Source organism: Apteryx mantelli, chromosome 5 (genome assembly GCF_036417845.1).
Source record: "Apteryx mantelli isolate bAptMan1 chromosome 5, bAptMan1.hap1, whole genome shotgun sequence".
In the NCBI taxonomy this organism is placed as follows: domain Eukaryota; kingdom Metazoa; phylum Chordata; class Aves; order Apterygiformes; family Apterygidae; genus Apteryx; species Apteryx mantelli.
Window position 1 is genome coordinate 8,414,886 of NC_089982.1, and position 16,515 is coordinate 8,431,400.

The window sequence follows — 16,515 nt, forward strand, 5'->3', positions numbered from 1 at the left end:
GTTACCATTGCCAGCTAAATCCTCTCTCTCCCCCTCCCTTTTTACTGCAATCTTGTTTTGCAGGGAGACAACCCACCTCCTCCAGGGTTTATCATGCCAGGTGCTGTTAACCCCAACATGCCACCTCAGCAAGCCACATCTTCCAGTTATAACATGTACTCGCAAGCGGGGGCCCGACCACCGTACCCACAGAGTAAGTAGCAGCAGCTCCCCTGTCCCTCCCGCACAGGTGGGCCAGCTGGGCAAGAAGGCCCCGTTTCCTGGGGAAAGCCAGTCCCTTCCTTGGGGTTGGGAGGACTTAAATCAAACCAGTTCTGTTTCTTGGGCAAGAAGACTCCTCATACTGCTTCTGAGGGTTTTGCTTCTTGGTGGGGACCAGATGTCAGGTACCGTCTGTCAGAAACTGCCTTCACTGCTGAGAAGGTGTCTGCCAACAAATTTGAGACTCGCTTTCCAGCTGGCCCTTCCTAAAGCTGTGTAGGGGTCAAACCCCCAAGTGAGTCTTGGAGCAATGGCACAGAGCTGGCGAGCAGGGACCCAGCTCACTTGCATGTCTGGGCCTAAACAATTCTCACTGGGAGCCTGTCGAGAAAGGAGAGGGGTTGAGGAGGAAATGGGGGATAAGGGCAGTGGTAGAGATGAGCTAGGAAGGGGACAGTGCAGTAGCATACTCAGAGCAGGAGTCTGGAAGTACAGGTGGAAGTTAGAAGAAAATGGTTCAAGGACACAGATGGGTCAGAGAAGGGTTAGTGAAGTTAAGCCTCAGGGCCTGACATGAGAGGCTGTGAGCTTGCACTGGCTTCCAGAGACTGCCGTTCACTTCCCTGGTGTGGAGTTTCTCCTTGTGCAAATCTGGGACAGGCGTTTTTCCTCCTGGATGCGGCACTGTGAGGATTACAGTGTTGCAGAAAACACCCAGAGCAGCGGTGCCCTGCCCCTCCAACACCGCCTCAAGTGGCAGCTCCAGGCAGCGAGTCCAGGGAGAGAAGGAAGTCCTTGTGGCCAAGGCAGTCGTTTCTCTGGCTCCCTGCTCCTGCAGTTGAGGTTTTGAGCAGTCCTCCAAGTAGAAGTGGTCATGTAGGAGTGGGACTTGGATAACCGGGGTAACCAGCTGGAGGGGGAAGGTACGGGAAGAAAGGAGGGTCAGATGATGAAGGAAGCAGAGAGAGAGATGAAACCTGCCCCCTCTGTTATGAAGTTACTGACTGAATCTCTTCTTTTCTCCCCCTTTGTAGCGTATCAGGCCACACAGCAGTACTCTTTTGGAACAGGGGGACCAGCTGTCTATCAGCCTCAGCAGCCTATCACTGCCCCTGCTTCAGCCTCTTACCCTAACCCTGCCCCTAACCCTACCCATCTGTACTTACCATCTGCCCCTTCCCACACCATGCCCTCCCCGCTGTACCCTGGGCAACCTCAGCCCTCTCCAACCAGCTTGAATCCTGCCTCTTCCTTCCCTCTGCCTCCTTCTGGTGCATCCTTTCAGCATGGCAGGCCAGGACCTCCAGCAACTTCTGTGGCTTATGCATTACCTACTGGACCAACAGGTACTCTGCCTGCAACCAGTGATCTTCCTGCATCCCAGAGAACAGGTCTGCGCTTGAACGGGGGGAGGGCAAGCAGGGAAGGGAGAACATTTTGCTTGCTCACTCAGGGTTATGTGTGCGTGTTTTCCTTGTGAATGCTCCACAATAAGTTTGCCTGTGCTTTGAGATGAATTCACAGCATTTCTAAAACACGTCATTTTTCCTCTGCATCTGGCAGTAATACAGCTATGTCACTGCAGTGAATGCTTCCTCAGCAGTGTGGGCAGTCGTTTTTCTCTCAGTCAGACCTTGCCATGGACACAGAGCCTTTGTCTGTCTTGCCTAAGACACAGTGCTACAGCACCATGTCGTTGTGAGATTATCATCTACTGATGATGGATGGTGGCACAGTTTTAATGTTGTGAGGCCAGCACCAAACTGCTGTGTGGCTGGAGCGCAAAATCCTGGGTTCTCTTGCAGAACAATTTTGTAAGTGTAATTCCTCAGTGTATCTCCTGTTTGTAAGAGGCAGGTCAAGCCCAGGATTTGCTGTATATCTAATTCAAAAAGCATTTTCTGTGGAATCACCTCATTTTCATTATTTTTTTCCTAACCATTAATGTGATGGGATTTACTGTAGCTGTGAATGCCTTAAAAGATGATCAGAAGTGATTTAGAAATGCTTTTATATGGCCTCTTTCTGAGTTGTTAATCTAAAGCATGTGTATGTCGCTAGCCCATAAGAGCATGTTTGAGCATGCATTGTAAGAGCACGCTGCCGAGGTGAGGAAGAATGGCTCCCTGGGACACGTAGGAGTTCTTGAATGTAACTGTTTGCTGTGGTCTGGTGACCTTGCTCATGATAACAGACCTGAGTCTTCATTAGCAGCGTTTGATTCTCAGCTGAGTTTGAAACAGTAGCCTTGAATATGTCATGCTGTGGAGGAATTATGAGCGGTCCTGTTTTAAACATGTATTTTATAGCCAGGTGGTTCAGCTGGAGAGCCAAGGATCACATCTGGCAGTAGGGAGCAGAGGGAATATTAGCCAGGATTTGAGGGGTATTTCAGGAACAGTGTCTCTGCTGCCAGGCCTTAAGGACCCCACTGTGACTCCCTCTTCTCTTAAAAGTCTGCTGAGGTGAGGCAGTGCAGAAAAGGCTCGTTACCTTCGTCCTGGTCACAGAGGTTCTGCAAGGAGATGCTCCTGCTGTCTGTGAGGCTGGGAACCTATGCTGCTCGTGACAGTGTTGGCACACGTGTGCATGTTTAAGAGAGAAGCAGTCCTGGGCTCTGTCCAAAAGAAGATCAGTGCGGTGTGGCAGCCATGGCTGCCAAGTAAGCAGCAGCCTTTTTTGAGGTAGTTGATGTTTCGCTCTGTTCTGCAGCCAGACTTGGTGTCTTCTCTCCTCCCCTTTGAGATACAATAGTGGGACTTCTCCTGACTCCACGTGATAGGGCAAGTGTAACTTATATCTCTGTCAGAGGGATTATTAAAATGCGTAGAAGAAGAGTTGTTGGAAAGTTTCCTAAGCCTGGGACGTGGAGCAGCACATTACAATGCAGACAGCATTGCTTCTGTGCCTTCAAATAAATGCAAGGAACAAGAAAATTATTCTTTCTTATCCATTTTACTACTGTGTTTGCGTCACTGGCAGGCACTTCAGAGACTTGTCACTTAAGTTTCTTGCATTAACAGTGAAGTGATATAGTCCATATGGCTCTCTGAGTGGTAGGGCACTCTGTTTTGGACAACAGAAATTGAGGACGTTAATGACAATACTGGTCTATTTCTAAAACCATTGCGTAGTCCGCATTGACTGTGGTCTGACATATCTTTCCTAGGTCATATTAGTAGAAGAAAAATTGAATCAGTCATCAGCGTTGCCTTGCCAGATTTCATTTCAAACTTAAAAGTTGTCTGTACTGTGCTTTTTATCAAGTTTTCTGAGAATTACTGGTACTGTTTGCATTTTGCCCAGCAGCTGTGATGAGCGGCCAGCCAGTACAAAGCATCAGGCTTTCAGGAACCAAAACTCGGCATTAAAAAAAAAAGTCTGATTCCTGGCGAATACCAGCCTTGGCCTTAAACAAAGGGGTGGGCTTCAGTGCACCATGAGGTCCGTGGCTAGGTGTGATCCATGGGGTCAGGCTGCTGAAACGCAGCTGTCTACCTGCAGCTGAGAGAAGTGTTTAGACAGATAGAGCTAAGAGCACACTCTGTCCTGTTCAGATTTTTAGGTTACTCCTTTGAAAGATCATATAAACAAGAAGAGGAAAAGCTTGCTCTTAAATACTGAAAGTACACAGTATATAATTAACCATCAACGAATTTTTCAGGGGCACTGTGTCACTTAAAGATGCCTTTGTATATGATTATAGAGAGCTAACAAAAATCTATAGCCACAAGTAGATCTTACCTGTAACTCTCAATGTTTTGGTGCAGAGCATATAGTTATGCCCATCTTGGCTTTGAATTGCTGTGCTCTTGTGTGTTATGAAGATCTGATTTGGGAACATTATGTTCACTTTGCAAATGTGATTCATTAAGATGGGGGGGGGAATTGGCAATTTGAAGTCTTGGAAAGCATCTGGCCGTTGAACTAGCATGCAGTTAAAGCTGTACTTACTTACAGAACTGATTTTCTCTTATCTGCCCTGGTTTCTTTTGCAAATGTATGTAAAAATGAGTATGTTAAGCACTGCTTGGAGCTTCCATCAGTAACTAAGCCCACATTTAATTTCATTTTCAACCTTTCTCACTTTGGCAACAGAAGATCTTTGAACCTGCTTTGAAGACAGTTTTAATTTCCAGAGTATTGCATCTTGTTTGAAATAGTAATAGCACAGATCTGAGTTTAGTGAAGTGTTTGTACTAGAACTATAAATGCATTAAAATCACCCCAGGGACCCGAGTATTCCACAGTAGTTGTCTCATCCTGCTGTTTCTCCTCTTCAAAATGGCAGAGTGTTGTTGTGTTTTGCCTTTTGGATTTGCATCTCAGTTTGAGCAGGCAATTTGTCTTTTCACGCAGGTGTAAAGCTCCTCTGTGAACATGACATTTTTGCCATGCTGGGTGCAGACGAGAGAAAGCCTTGACTCAGGGAAAAACCTGACGTCCCCTTGAAGTCAAGTAGTTTAAGCATCTCCTTAAAAGCTTTCTAGAAAGGTAAAATGACAGTGAGGAGACTGAGTAATGGTCTGTCAGTTCCACTGGCTGGTAAGAATAGAAAGTGAGAATTCAGAACAGACAAGTGGGCCAGGATTCTGCAACATTTGTTAGAAACAACTAGAAACACTGATTTACTACATGGGAAGAGATCCAGGCTTGTTTTCAGGGAAAGCAGACAAAAGCCATTCCACAGGATGGGTTGAACAATTGTTTTTTCTCTAGATCGGCATTGTAGTTAGGTGAAGCATTTTTTTTCTCCTGACTTCTCTTGCATATTGAAACTAAACTGCTAATTAAAAATGACAGACAGGTTGTTTTAGTTTTTAAACAGAAACTGTTTTTTAGCTCTCTTTGCGTTTTTATCTGCAGAAAACCTGCCAACTCAAGACCAGGCCTCTCCCTTGCCAGGTGAACTAGGTACCACATAATGTGAAAATCATTACAGCCACTACATGAAATTAATTCAACAGACATCAGTAATGCATACGTTCTTCAGAGAACATGAAATGCAATGCTGTTTGCCAATTACATTTTAATCAAATCAATTTTTGATGCCTTAATTAAAACCAATAACAACATACTTGGAGTTTTTAACCACAGAAATGAATGTTGTTTTGCCCTTTTTTTTTTTTCTTCCTCAAAGCAAATTATTCCAAGAAATTAATAGCAGTGACAGTCCAGGAGGTTTTCATAATGTATTTTCATTATCAGCACTGCAGAAATTAGACTTCCTATATTGGAAATATTCTGGGAAGGGATGTTCTGGATAGGGAGGGCAGAGCTCCTGAAACAAATGGCTGTCAGGAGGTGGCACTGCCTTTGGTTAATGAAAAATCAGATGTGAAAGGGGTTTTAATTTGTTTTTCATTGACCCCTTCAACATATTCTGGATATGGAACTCATTTAAAAAAGGCTCAGGAACAAATGCAATTTCAAGACAAGCTAATTCTGCAGTGATGTTGCAGTTTGCTATGTAAAGTGAATTTATCATCTGCTAAGTGAAAAACACTGTGGTAAAAAAGTCCATTGAGCGGGGATTTGGTTTTGTTGGCTTTCCGTGGCTTTGTGCAATAAATCCTGATTACTCGGTGAGGCTGCAGTAATGCCGAGATAAAAATGCTGTGATCCCAATTACATGTGCTCCGTGACAAGATGGGAACCATTTCTAATGCACTAACCTGAGCTTTGGGGTACAAATCTTGCAGATGTACAGCGTGCACTTTCTTTGAAGAGCTTAAGGCTTCTTACAAGAAAAAAAAAAACAGACTGACTGGAAGTGATTCTGCACAGACATCCTCCTTTCTTCTTCTTGTTTCAAATGAATTGGCCTTGATGCAAAGAGCTAGATTGTACCAGCTTGCCCCAGCAGCTCTGCTCTGCTCTCAGGACACAAAGCCCTCATAAATTTGATGCAGTTGGCCAGGGAAACCTGGTTTATGGCTCCTTTGTGTCTCTAGGGTGGCTGGGTGAATCTGACTGGAAATGTTCAAGTCTCCTGTTGCCTTTTATGCCTCCTCTTTCGATATTCGTGGTGTTGCTGGGAACACAGTGTATTTTAATGGAAAAAGCTATCGCAGTGTACAATCACAGCAGCAGCACTCAGGAAACGTGTGCAACTTAGCGGTGTTCCCCACGGTTTCTGAGGTCTCTGTTGCTGATCAATTTTTATGATAACGTTACAGTGATCATGCAAAAAACGTTCAGAAAACAGCTCTGATTTGTTCTAACGTAAGGGTGGGGAGAAACCTTCACCAGTAACTGTGAAGCTATATTAATACACGCTGCCTGTTTAACAGAGCTGTATTTTGGCCATGGTAGGCAACTGCCTGCCTTTTCACAGGGTTAGCCTGTTGAAAATTCTTCTCCTGCAGGAGAAGAGGTTACTAAATTGGTTCTTCACACTTGCTCCTAGGAACGTTACTTTAGTAGATGCCAGTAGGGTGTATGGCGTGTAAGGAAGAGGAAGAGACAGCACGGAGGATTTAACTGCCAGGGCTTCAGGAGGCCCTGGCTAGCTCAGGGGCTGGACTGTTCTTCAGTGAAGGGCAGACCTGCAGGGGCAGGCTTTGCCCAGCAGCGCGAAACCTCCGATGATACAGCTGGGGCGCAGAGCAGTCCTGGCTGAGCTCTGAAGGGGCAGCGCAGCAAAGAGGCCTCGTTCCCCTCCTCCGAGATATTTACAGTCTCTTTTTTTCCCTTTTTGTCCCAGGGCCTCAGAACGGCTGGAATGACCCTCCTGCTCTGAACAGAACTGCCAAGAAGAAGAAGGTACTCTGGGAAACTCCGGCTCAATGCAATTGAGCGTTGTCCATTTGAAAAGCAGTAACTTAGCTTGCTCCTGAGAAATTTGTTGACAGGAGAAGAAACAAGAAGGGTTAGCAGCAAACAAAATCTGTACTTCGTGAACAGAAATGGCCTTCGTGCCTTTCCAATCTGCATCATCTCCCTCAAAATATTTAAGTCTCTAAAGAGACAGTGGCTTTTTGGTTAAGTTGTTGTTAATAACGACATTGATCCTGGTTTGAGGGAAGAAAATACCTTGGACTATTTTTATCTGCAGTAAAGCAGATGAGTTTTGCAGGAGATGATACTTAAGCAAAATGACGAGGCTGTGCAAATTGCTACAGCTTACTGACTTTGCTGGAGCTGAAAGCAATTTATCCTGATTAAGGGTCTGACCCTGGGAGATCTGGTGAGAGTAAGACAATTTTCATGATAGAGACAATGTAGTTTAGTAAAAAGGATTCAGATTGCAGCAGGATGTAATAGTTGGGGATGTTTGGCACAGAGCAGAGTGAGCCTTTTTGTCCCCTGTGCTGCTTTAGTTTAGAATATTTCCGCAGCGGTGTCACCTGCTGCTCTCTGAGCCTAGTGCATTTGGGAAGCAAAGGTCAGTCAGGGCTATGCAGCGTTTTCATGGTGGGGAGGGCAAGGGCGTTGGAGCAGCAAGGTGGGTGAAGGTGGAGGCAAAAGTCTCTACCTTTGGGGTTTGGTCTCTGGGGTTCAAGATGAAGAAGCTTTTGGAGGATGGCAAGAGGAAGTTTTGCATGCTCCTGTCTGCCTCAGTGCTTGGACATTTGTCCCACAGCTGTCAGCAAGCCACCTTTCAGAGATGTCAAGGCTCTTGGGTAGGAGGGGGAACATTGTCAGTGAGAATAACTGACCTGAGAACTTGATAAAAATCCTTCTGGAAACAGTGTCTGCTACTGCTGTATGTTTGTCTCAGCTGCAACTTCTGCTGTAGCGAAGTGTTGAGGGTAGGTTCCTCTCTAAATGAGGAGTCACGCTGTTTGTCCTGTGGCTCTGCTGAGTATTTAACAACCCCCCACAGAAATGTTGGCATGTTTCCCTTAGGTCCACTGTATGAGGGGTGGGTTTAGGCTATTATGAAATGACTTGCAACATCTGCTATTGTAATATAGAAGACTCTTGCACTTCAAGCCAACGCACAACTTCCAACTGTTTTCCTCCTAACTAAGAACTTATTATTCACCACACAGAAATTTACTGCTGTGATTCATTGCTTTTATAACTGTTGTTGATGGTGTAATGGGAGTATTGTTCTTGCTGTCCAAACCACTGTTTTAATTCTGGCATCACTGATTCAGGGTAGCTTTCAGTGTCTCGTAATCTCGTTTCTTTCCATGCACACCCAGAGAAATGTGCACATTCTCATGGGACTTCTTACTTTTGTTTGGATTCCTGTATGACTTGCAACAGACCAGCATCTTATTTAGTCATCTCTTCTCTTTACAAAACATTTTCTGCATCTGAAATGCTCATGTGTAAAGACTGGCAGATGCTTAGGGATGAATCTGAAATGTACTCATAATCTGTCTTAGTGCAAACCTGTTTGCCAGAAGCTTGAAAGCCTTTCAAAAGCTTTATTGGTACATGTTGCTAGCTGTGATCTGTGTACTACATTGACAAGACTACCAAAAAAAAAAAAAAAGGGAGCCTTGAAAATAAGACTTTAAAATCTAAATATAATGACCAATAATAAGAATTGCTTTAGGTGTAGGTTAGTTAACTTTAGTGCAAACTGTTGTTCCATTAGTACTGGTCTGTCGAACCTTTGTTCTGTGCCCTTAGCTGAGTGAGTTGCTCTGATCTTCAGTGGCTATGCTCGGCTCCTGTGACTAGGGCAGGCTAAGCAGACTCCTGCCCTGTGCGGATAGGAGGACAGGCAGAGCACAAGGCTTGGGAATGCTGGAGGACACGATTGCCCCAAGGTGCTTCTTCCCATGCAGCTGCTCCCAGAGGAACAGGTTCTTGTCAACAAAGTAAAATCCTGTATTGCCCGCTTCTCTTTGTAGAGCCTGGGGGCTCGGCTCTGTGCCTGGCTGAACTCTCAAGTGCTGTGGGTTGGGAAGACAGACTGGTCCTTGGGAGCTAAGAGTTGTGCTCTGCTGGGAGTTGTGGTGCGGCTGTGATGGTAGGATAAACACACAGTTTGTTTTTCCACAGGTCCCTGATAACTTCATGCCCCCAGTTCCCATCACTTCCCCCATCATGAACCCGCTGGCAGATCCGCAATCTCAGATGCAGCAGCCTCCGGCTCCAGCACCACCCGTGGGTGCACCCAGCTTCCAGCCTCCACACCTCCCTGCGGGGCAGCCCGTGCTGCAGAGCCCGTACCAGCCTGCTCCCCAGTCCCTGGGGCCATGCATTGTGCCTCCTGCTGTCTCCAAAACCAGCACAGAGGGGGCCCCTGGAGCCCCAATCGGCAATGCCATCCAGGTAACATAACCCTAGTGCTACATGGTTTCGTTTTGTACATCAGTGGAGCCTTGTGGGTTGGGATCCTGTTGGCCAGACATGGAACAGAAGAACCTCTTCTACTTGTTTGAGGCCTTGTCCACACCAGCAAGTGACATGGTGTTAATAACAGATGCAGTAAGTACAAGCCAGCTGGATTTGATTGTCCTTGCTTAGTGAGGAGTCTGTTCCGACTGTGTTCAACAGGCCATGCTCCCATGGAGGTGGGAGAGCGCAGCCGCAGCTCAGCAGAGTTTAGCAGAGCAGGTTAAAAAGGCGATTCGGTGAGTCTGCTTTGTCTGTATCTGGTACAGACAGCAGAAGGTCCCTTTTGCATTCCATGCAGGACAGCTTGTAGTGCTGTTGGCTGCTTTGAGTAGCATCCTGTACCTCAAAAGTGCACTGCTCAGTCTTTAACCACTAGCTTTGCACCATGCTGGCACTTTGCTACAGTAATCTTCACCTAGATGCTAAGTAACCCTTGACTGTTAATACAATCATCAGTGTGGACCAAGAAGGTGCTTCCTCCCACTACTGTGCAGCTCTCCAGAGGGATAGATGGCAGGTGCTGATAATGTCACCTCCACACACCCGCAGGGAAGAGGGGGGAATTGTGCCAAGATGGCTAATAGCTCGATTTAGTTTAAAACTACATGGGGTCACAGAATGACCTGGAAAAGCCTCATCTGTTCTGTTTTTCAGCATGTCCAGGCACTGCCAACAGAGAAGATTACCAAGAAGCCCATCCCTGAGGAGCACCTTATTCTGAAGACCACGTTTGAAGCTCTTATCCAGAGGTGCCTGCTGTCTGCCTCAGATCCGGTAGGTCTCTGCAGCATTCCTGGAGTAGGCCTGTGTTCAGATGAATGTGCTGGTTTCTGCTGCTCAGCTAGCTATCACAGCCTCTCCTGTTTGAGATACTTTTTCCATCTAGGGGCTACTTCGAGCAGCCACAAGCAATGCATAGCAAAGCTACACGCACTTAGGACGTGGTCATTTTGAGTCTAAGCATAGCCCTGCCGACAGCCCAGCTGCCTGAGGATGTTGACTGTGGGTCATTACTGTCCTCCTCATGGGGAGAGCAAGATGATGCTGCTTCTGGGCGCAAAGGGATTGGTTGTGTCACCCCACCACAACCCCCTCTTGTGCAGCTCTCTGCTGCCCTCTCCTAATGAGGGTTGGAATTGGTTAGGGTTGAGGTTTTGACCCTGTGGTGGTTAGAGGAAAAAGGGCTCCTCTTCCTCCTGCCAGGTGGGCACTGATGAGGTATGCCCTACACCCTGCTGGTCAGAGAGGACATCTTGTTGGTGTGCTTAACTGCTGCTCATGATTTGGGGCAGGAAGCAGCTGGTGTTATGCCATGTCTGAGCTGAGGCTCACATATGTGAGTACATGTTTCAGGTTTTGATTGGTGACGTGTCACTTCTGATAACAAACTATTTCAAAAGGAAACAATGGGTAGCAGCGAAGCGAAAAGGCTGTGAGCTGTAACACAACCACTAGAGCTGGATAGGATAAATATTTCCTATGACAGACAGTTTTTTGTAAATGAGCCATCAATCTCAAAGCTTCTTGTTTTTTCCAGTGGTCAGTAAATAACACACTGCCCTAAAGTGCAAATGCTGACTGCTCGGCTCATGCATGCTGAAAGGCTGATGATGAAAGACAGGCTGGTGGTGTGCAGAGGACTGCACTAAATGTGCTTGGTCAGCAGCACAGACTTCGTGCTCCTGTTATTGCTACCAGGAGCTGAGCTGTCAGAGGGCTCTGTGGCAGCACAGCAGTATACTGGCTGTTCAGTGTCGTTTTTGTTACATCTACTGTACCATTTCACCTGGCACCATACTTTTGACTTGAGGTGTGCACATACTTGCTCCACTTGTTCCCTTTGGGTGTCAGCCCAACAGTTTATTTACTCACCCACACACTCCTTTGCAGAAGCTTCTGGAGGCCGTGGACTTCTTTTGGACAGACCCTGTACAGTTCAGTAGTGTTTGATTGCTCAAAAGCCTTTTTTTAAAAATACCCTGCAGAGCAGAGGGATAGAAATCAGGCACAGAGGATAGAAATCTTCCTGTGAGTGTATTTCCCCCCTCCTCCCAGATACCCAGGACACAATGAAGACAAAAGCATTCAGTTTGCACTATCTGCACCTAAGGATTGCTTTTCTGCTGTGCCAGCACTATTTGTTTCCTTACTTGTTGTTAACGCTCCCTGGTTTTCTTAGGCTGGGCAAGCATTCCAGGCACACAGTAATGAGAAGTGCTGCCCTGACTGTATGTGTCAGTTATTGTCAGCACATATGCAGGCACCCCTAGGTTATTATATACCAAAGGGGAAAATGGCAACATGAAAGGTGTTACTGCCTAGGGACTAGAGCAGGAAGCAGAGGGTCAGGACAACAAACTCCTTGCACTTCTTCCACCTAATTTCCTTTGCTTGAGGAGGTTTCTTGCTGTTTAGTGAACACATTTATTTCTCTTCAGTTTACCCATCTGTAAAATGAAGTTAGTGTGCACATCCTGTCACAAGTTTTGAAACGATTGTCCCAAAGTCATGTATCTGAGAGTTAGTCCAAAAGGCTGTATCTTATCTGCTCTTCCTGGGATACTTTTTCCTTACTTGCCTCAGTCCGTTGACAACATTAATATCACTCAAGGGACTTCCACACATGGTCTGAAAGATCCATGTGCTGTATTCTCCTCTATGCCCTTTCCCATATGAACAGCCTTCCCTAATTTCTGGCACAGTGGGGAGCCACCAGTCTGTCTTCACACCTGAGCAGGAGCATTCCCTTAGGCTTTTTCACTTTCTGTCTCTCTGCCATGATTTAATCCAGGGAAACTTCTCCAGTAGCCAGAGGAAGTTGCACTACATAAGTAAAGATGGATTGATGTGCATACTGATTTAAGAGGAAGTTCCAATACCCATACGTACTGATGCCATTTTTAATGCTGTTGACCTTGTTGTTTTTGTTCCCGTAACTGTACCCTGGATGATTGAATACTGTTTTTTTCTTCTGATTATTCTGGAGTAACACCACCTATTTCTGTAGCTGTTTGTAAGAACAAGTGGATGAAAAAATATAATTAAAATTTGCTCTAAATGACTGAGTTTTATGTCTTCATTCTTCAGTGACTGCATGTGGCCTTAAATTCTGAGTGGCATTGCTGGATACTTGATTCCAGTAATATCTTCTATCCCAACAAAAACAGTGCTTTCCAGTTAAACACAGAAGCAAATTTCCTTCTTCTGTCACATTGACCATATCAGATACGCCACTGAGTTTTGCAAATGACTAGTAGCTTTTGGGATATACCTCTGAAGTTTTACAACTCTGTAGGTAGCTAGAGATGTCATCTTATCTTTCCTAGCAAAATCAGGAGTGAAGAGTACAGACATATTCAAATGATGTGTTAGGAAAATGATGCTGATGAAGGAATTGTGTTGCACAGGTGGTCTTGCAGCTAAATCATTTATCACAAAAAACAGTGAAATTCAGAACACTATTCTGATTTTAATGTATTCCTCTCTTGCAGCAAACCAAGAGGAAACTGGATGATGCAAATAAACGTCTGGAGTTTCTATATGACAAACTTAGGGAACAGACAGTAAGTTTTGATTTTACATTTTTTTTCCCATAAGATAATGCAAATTATGGCCAAGAAATCCATCAGTGCTTTGGACCCCTCTCTGATAGGTAAAAGGTATTTGTTCCTTCTGAGCAGCATGCCTCAGATGTTTTTGTTGTATGTTTCCATGCATTTCCCAGTAATGGCTAGGTAGAATGCTTGGCCTCGAGCACCTCTGCAGACTTCAGCACTGTGGTGTCATGTCACTGATTTTATAGCAGTGTGCAGGGACCGTGCTGAGGCGGACACGAGAGCTCCTTGCTTTAGGCACTAGGTGAATGCATCAGGAGGATCCCTGTCCCCAGTTGATGGCAGAATGAGCAGACAGTGCAGGCTTCCACGCTTCCAGCCAAGAGCGTTAGGCATGCAAAAAGCCTACACTCAAAACATCTCAGAAGGTGTAGACATCTGAGGCTCACTGACTTCACTGGAAGTCAGACATGTAAGTATTTGGAAGATTTTTCCAAAGCCTTCCAGGAGATCTGTGGCAGAATAAAGGATTGGACTTGGATCTCTAAGGACTTCACTAGAGGACTAGTCATTGTAAGGACATATTTCCTGAAGGATTAACTTGAATCCTATCCCAAAGACGTACTAACTCTGCATGTTTTTCATGCAGCAGAGTTGGTCACAGCAGGCCTCCCAGCTCAGGAAATTGCAGCAGCAGGCTGGCAGTGAAGGCTAACAATGGTTTGCAGTACTGCAGAGGGAGTTAACTTCTGGTTGAAGTCAGCGGCTAGACTTCCCAGAAGATCACTGTCATTTAAAAGACCGAAGTCCTGCACCTTTCTGAGGGCCAGAGGTTTCACTCAGGGAATTTATTTTTCTAATATTAGTGTACCAGCTGTGTTTCTTTCTGTTGACCTGTCTTGCCTGGCTTCCCTGCAGCTCTCTCCAACCATCATTAGTGGTTTGCACAACATTGTGAAGAGCATTGAGACCCGCAACTACATGGAAGGACTGAACATCCACACTCACATAGTCAGCACCAGCAACTTCAGCGAGACCTCTGCTTTTATGCCTGTTCTGAAAGTTGTCCTCACCCAGGCAAATAAATTGGGTGTCTGAAGTAACCCTGCATTTGCAAAGCCTGTGACGGTTGCTTTTCCAAAGAAGTGCATATCTACAGCAAACATGCAAGAAATGGACCAAATACTAGTCCTTACAGCATGTCGCAGTAGAGCGCTGACGAATGGCATTACACTCTCCCTGCAGAATACATCATTCTAGAAGGGCCTCGGAGCCCTGGTGCTTTTCTTTTCATTTTAATCTTTCTCATCCCTAATGATTCTTGTCTACAGATAGTATATTTAATGGATGATGCCCCATATTGTCAATTTTTAGATGCATGTTATACTGCTAAACAGTGGCTTTTAATAAATATATGCGTTAAAAGAACAAGATAGGATGCGTATCAGACCCTAAAACAAATTCTTCTTCCTACCCCACCCTTCCATATCCACCAGATTAAAGAGTCTGATCCTATTATGAGTGTATTTGGTCTTTCATTTTATGAAGCTACTTGCAGTTCTCTTATTATAATTCACATGTTAAATAGCTTAATTTTGCACTGAGGCAGATGAGCAAAATAAAGGCTAATGTGATATTTTCAATAAATGTTAATTTATTAACATGTGTCTTCATGAAGTAGAACTTAAGAGATTTTGAGCCTGGATCACAGTGGGGCGGCTTTCTGTTGCATCCTAAAGGTAAGGATATATTTTCTCAGCATTGATTGAGCTGCTGAAGCATTGCCTGCCACAAACAGCTGTTTAATGTTTGCATTGAGATACTTAGGTTTCAAGGGAAAGCTTAGCAAGGATTTTGAACGCATTTGCATGCATTTTTTTTAAAAGCTAAGAGCAGAAATAACTCAGTGGTTTAAGTTACCCATACAGAGAGGGTAGGTATCCAGTGTGTAAACAAGGTGCAAATTGTCTTGCAGTCCCCTGAATTTAGATATCCCTGCTCTGCTGCACCGTTTACCCTGCGAGTGCATGCTGTGCTGTGAAGCTGCAAGCATGCTTTTTGCATGGGTTGGGAGAAAGGGTAGTATGGGACTTCAGGATTTGATGTTGCAAATGTATCATGGAGTGTTTTCAGGAGTGGTCTTGGACAGGAAGTGGAATGGGGTTGTGACACTCTCAAAGGCTGTGTGGGTGATGCACATTTTCAGTGAGAGCCTGGCTGAGTCTTAGAGGAAGAACTGGGGAGATGTTGAGGACAGCAGTGGTAGGTGGGGGATGCACTGTGGTATGTGTGCATGGTTATGGGCTTAGGAACTACCAACAAAAGCATTGCTGTAAATTTTAGTTCATCAGTTGTGAATAACAGGAGCAGTAAGATGTGAGAGTATTAGTCAGGAAGAGCTTGGCATGATTTGTCTTTTGTAAAAGGCAAGGAAGCTTTAATGGCATTTCATAAACCCTGGTGAGATTTCCATCTGTGTAAAAGAGGATCCCAGGTGAGAACAGGCTCAGAGAGGCACCCAGATGTTGGGAAATGAAGAGTTCGTTTAATGGGAAGAGACTAAATAAGCCTGGATTGTTCATGTAGTGAAAATAAGAGTAAGAAGGAATCTGTCTGCAAACACACAAGGTTACAAATGCACAAGCTAACAAACTGAAGAGCCGTGTTAGCACAAGAACAAATCAGATATGAACTAGCCATGAATAAACTCAGGGTGGAAAGTGAAGTGGTTCAAAATGAGACCACCAGATGAGAGAGGTCGTGGAGCAGCCTTCCCAGCAGCCTGACTGTGGAGCTTGACAAATGAACACGTGAGGTTATAGACTGGTTACAGCCCCAATGCCCTAGGTTCAGCAGCTCTGGAAGTCCCTTCTCAAACAGTTCCCGACGCCAGCTGGCAGGACAAAAGCAAACCCTTGTTTTGAGGTGATAGTGTCTTTAGGTACTGTGACATTGTACTGCCGGCCTGGACACTACCTCAGGAATGGAGTAATTTTGTTCTTCTTAGTAAAAGGAAAGCTGCCCTCTGGTTGGCTGTCCTCAAGAACTCAGAAATGGAGAGCTAAATTTTCCAAGTACAAAACAGGCATGGATGAGAAAATCTGCTACTTCTATCCTGAGAGCAGCTGAGACAAATAGTAATAGTTAATCAGTTACGCTGCCGTCTGTTCATATCTTCAAGGAATGCCAAGCAATTAGCCACCCATCTGATGTTATAAATGCAAATGACCATCTCTGTTTACAGAAGGCCAGTGAAGCTCTGCCAGTTTACACTGGTAAAAGAATTTGGCCCCAAATAGCCTAATTTTGATCTTACTGAGGGAGAAGAGATTTATACAATGGCGCATTAACACCAATTAAGCTACTTCTGTTTGCAGCCCACCCCAAAGCTGCAAAATAAAAAGGGATGAAAGGAATTTTACACATGTAATCTGTGGTGGCATAGGTGTTGTCCGAT

At 45.2% G+C, this 16,515-nt stretch overlaps 1 protein-coding gene across 15 annotated transcripts in view; it reads left to right on the top strand.

Moving 5' to 3' along the window:
- The window catches only part of SEC31A (SEC31 homolog A, COPII coat complex component), a 47,342-nt gene extending 32,769 nt beyond the window's left edge, over positions 1-14,573 (top strand). For 3 of the 15 annotated variants that reach the window (XM_067297427.1, XM_067297433.1, XM_067297432.1), the window contains 8 exons: positions 64-193; positions 1,236-1,592; positions 5,068-5,115; positions 6,908-6,966; positions 9,166-9,438; positions 10,159-10,278; positions 12,996-13,067; positions 13,977-14,573. In XM_067297427.1, coding sequence (XP_067153528.1) covers positions 64-193; positions 1,236-1,592; positions 5,068-5,115; positions 6,908-6,966; positions 9,166-9,438; positions 10,159-10,278; positions 12,996-13,067; positions 13,977-14,156 — 1,239 coding nt within the window. In that variant the 3' untranslated portion in view covers positions 14,157-14,573. The remainder of the gene's footprint in view (positions 1-63; positions 194-1,235; positions 1,593-5,067; positions 5,116-6,907; positions 6,967-9,165; positions 9,439-10,158; positions 10,279-12,995; positions 13,068-13,976) is intronic. The other 12 variants (XM_067297430.1, XM_067297435.1, XM_067297438.1 and 9 more) reach the window with 6 other exon arrangements.
- The last annotated feature ends 1,942 nt before the right edge of the window (positions 14,574-16,515 follow it).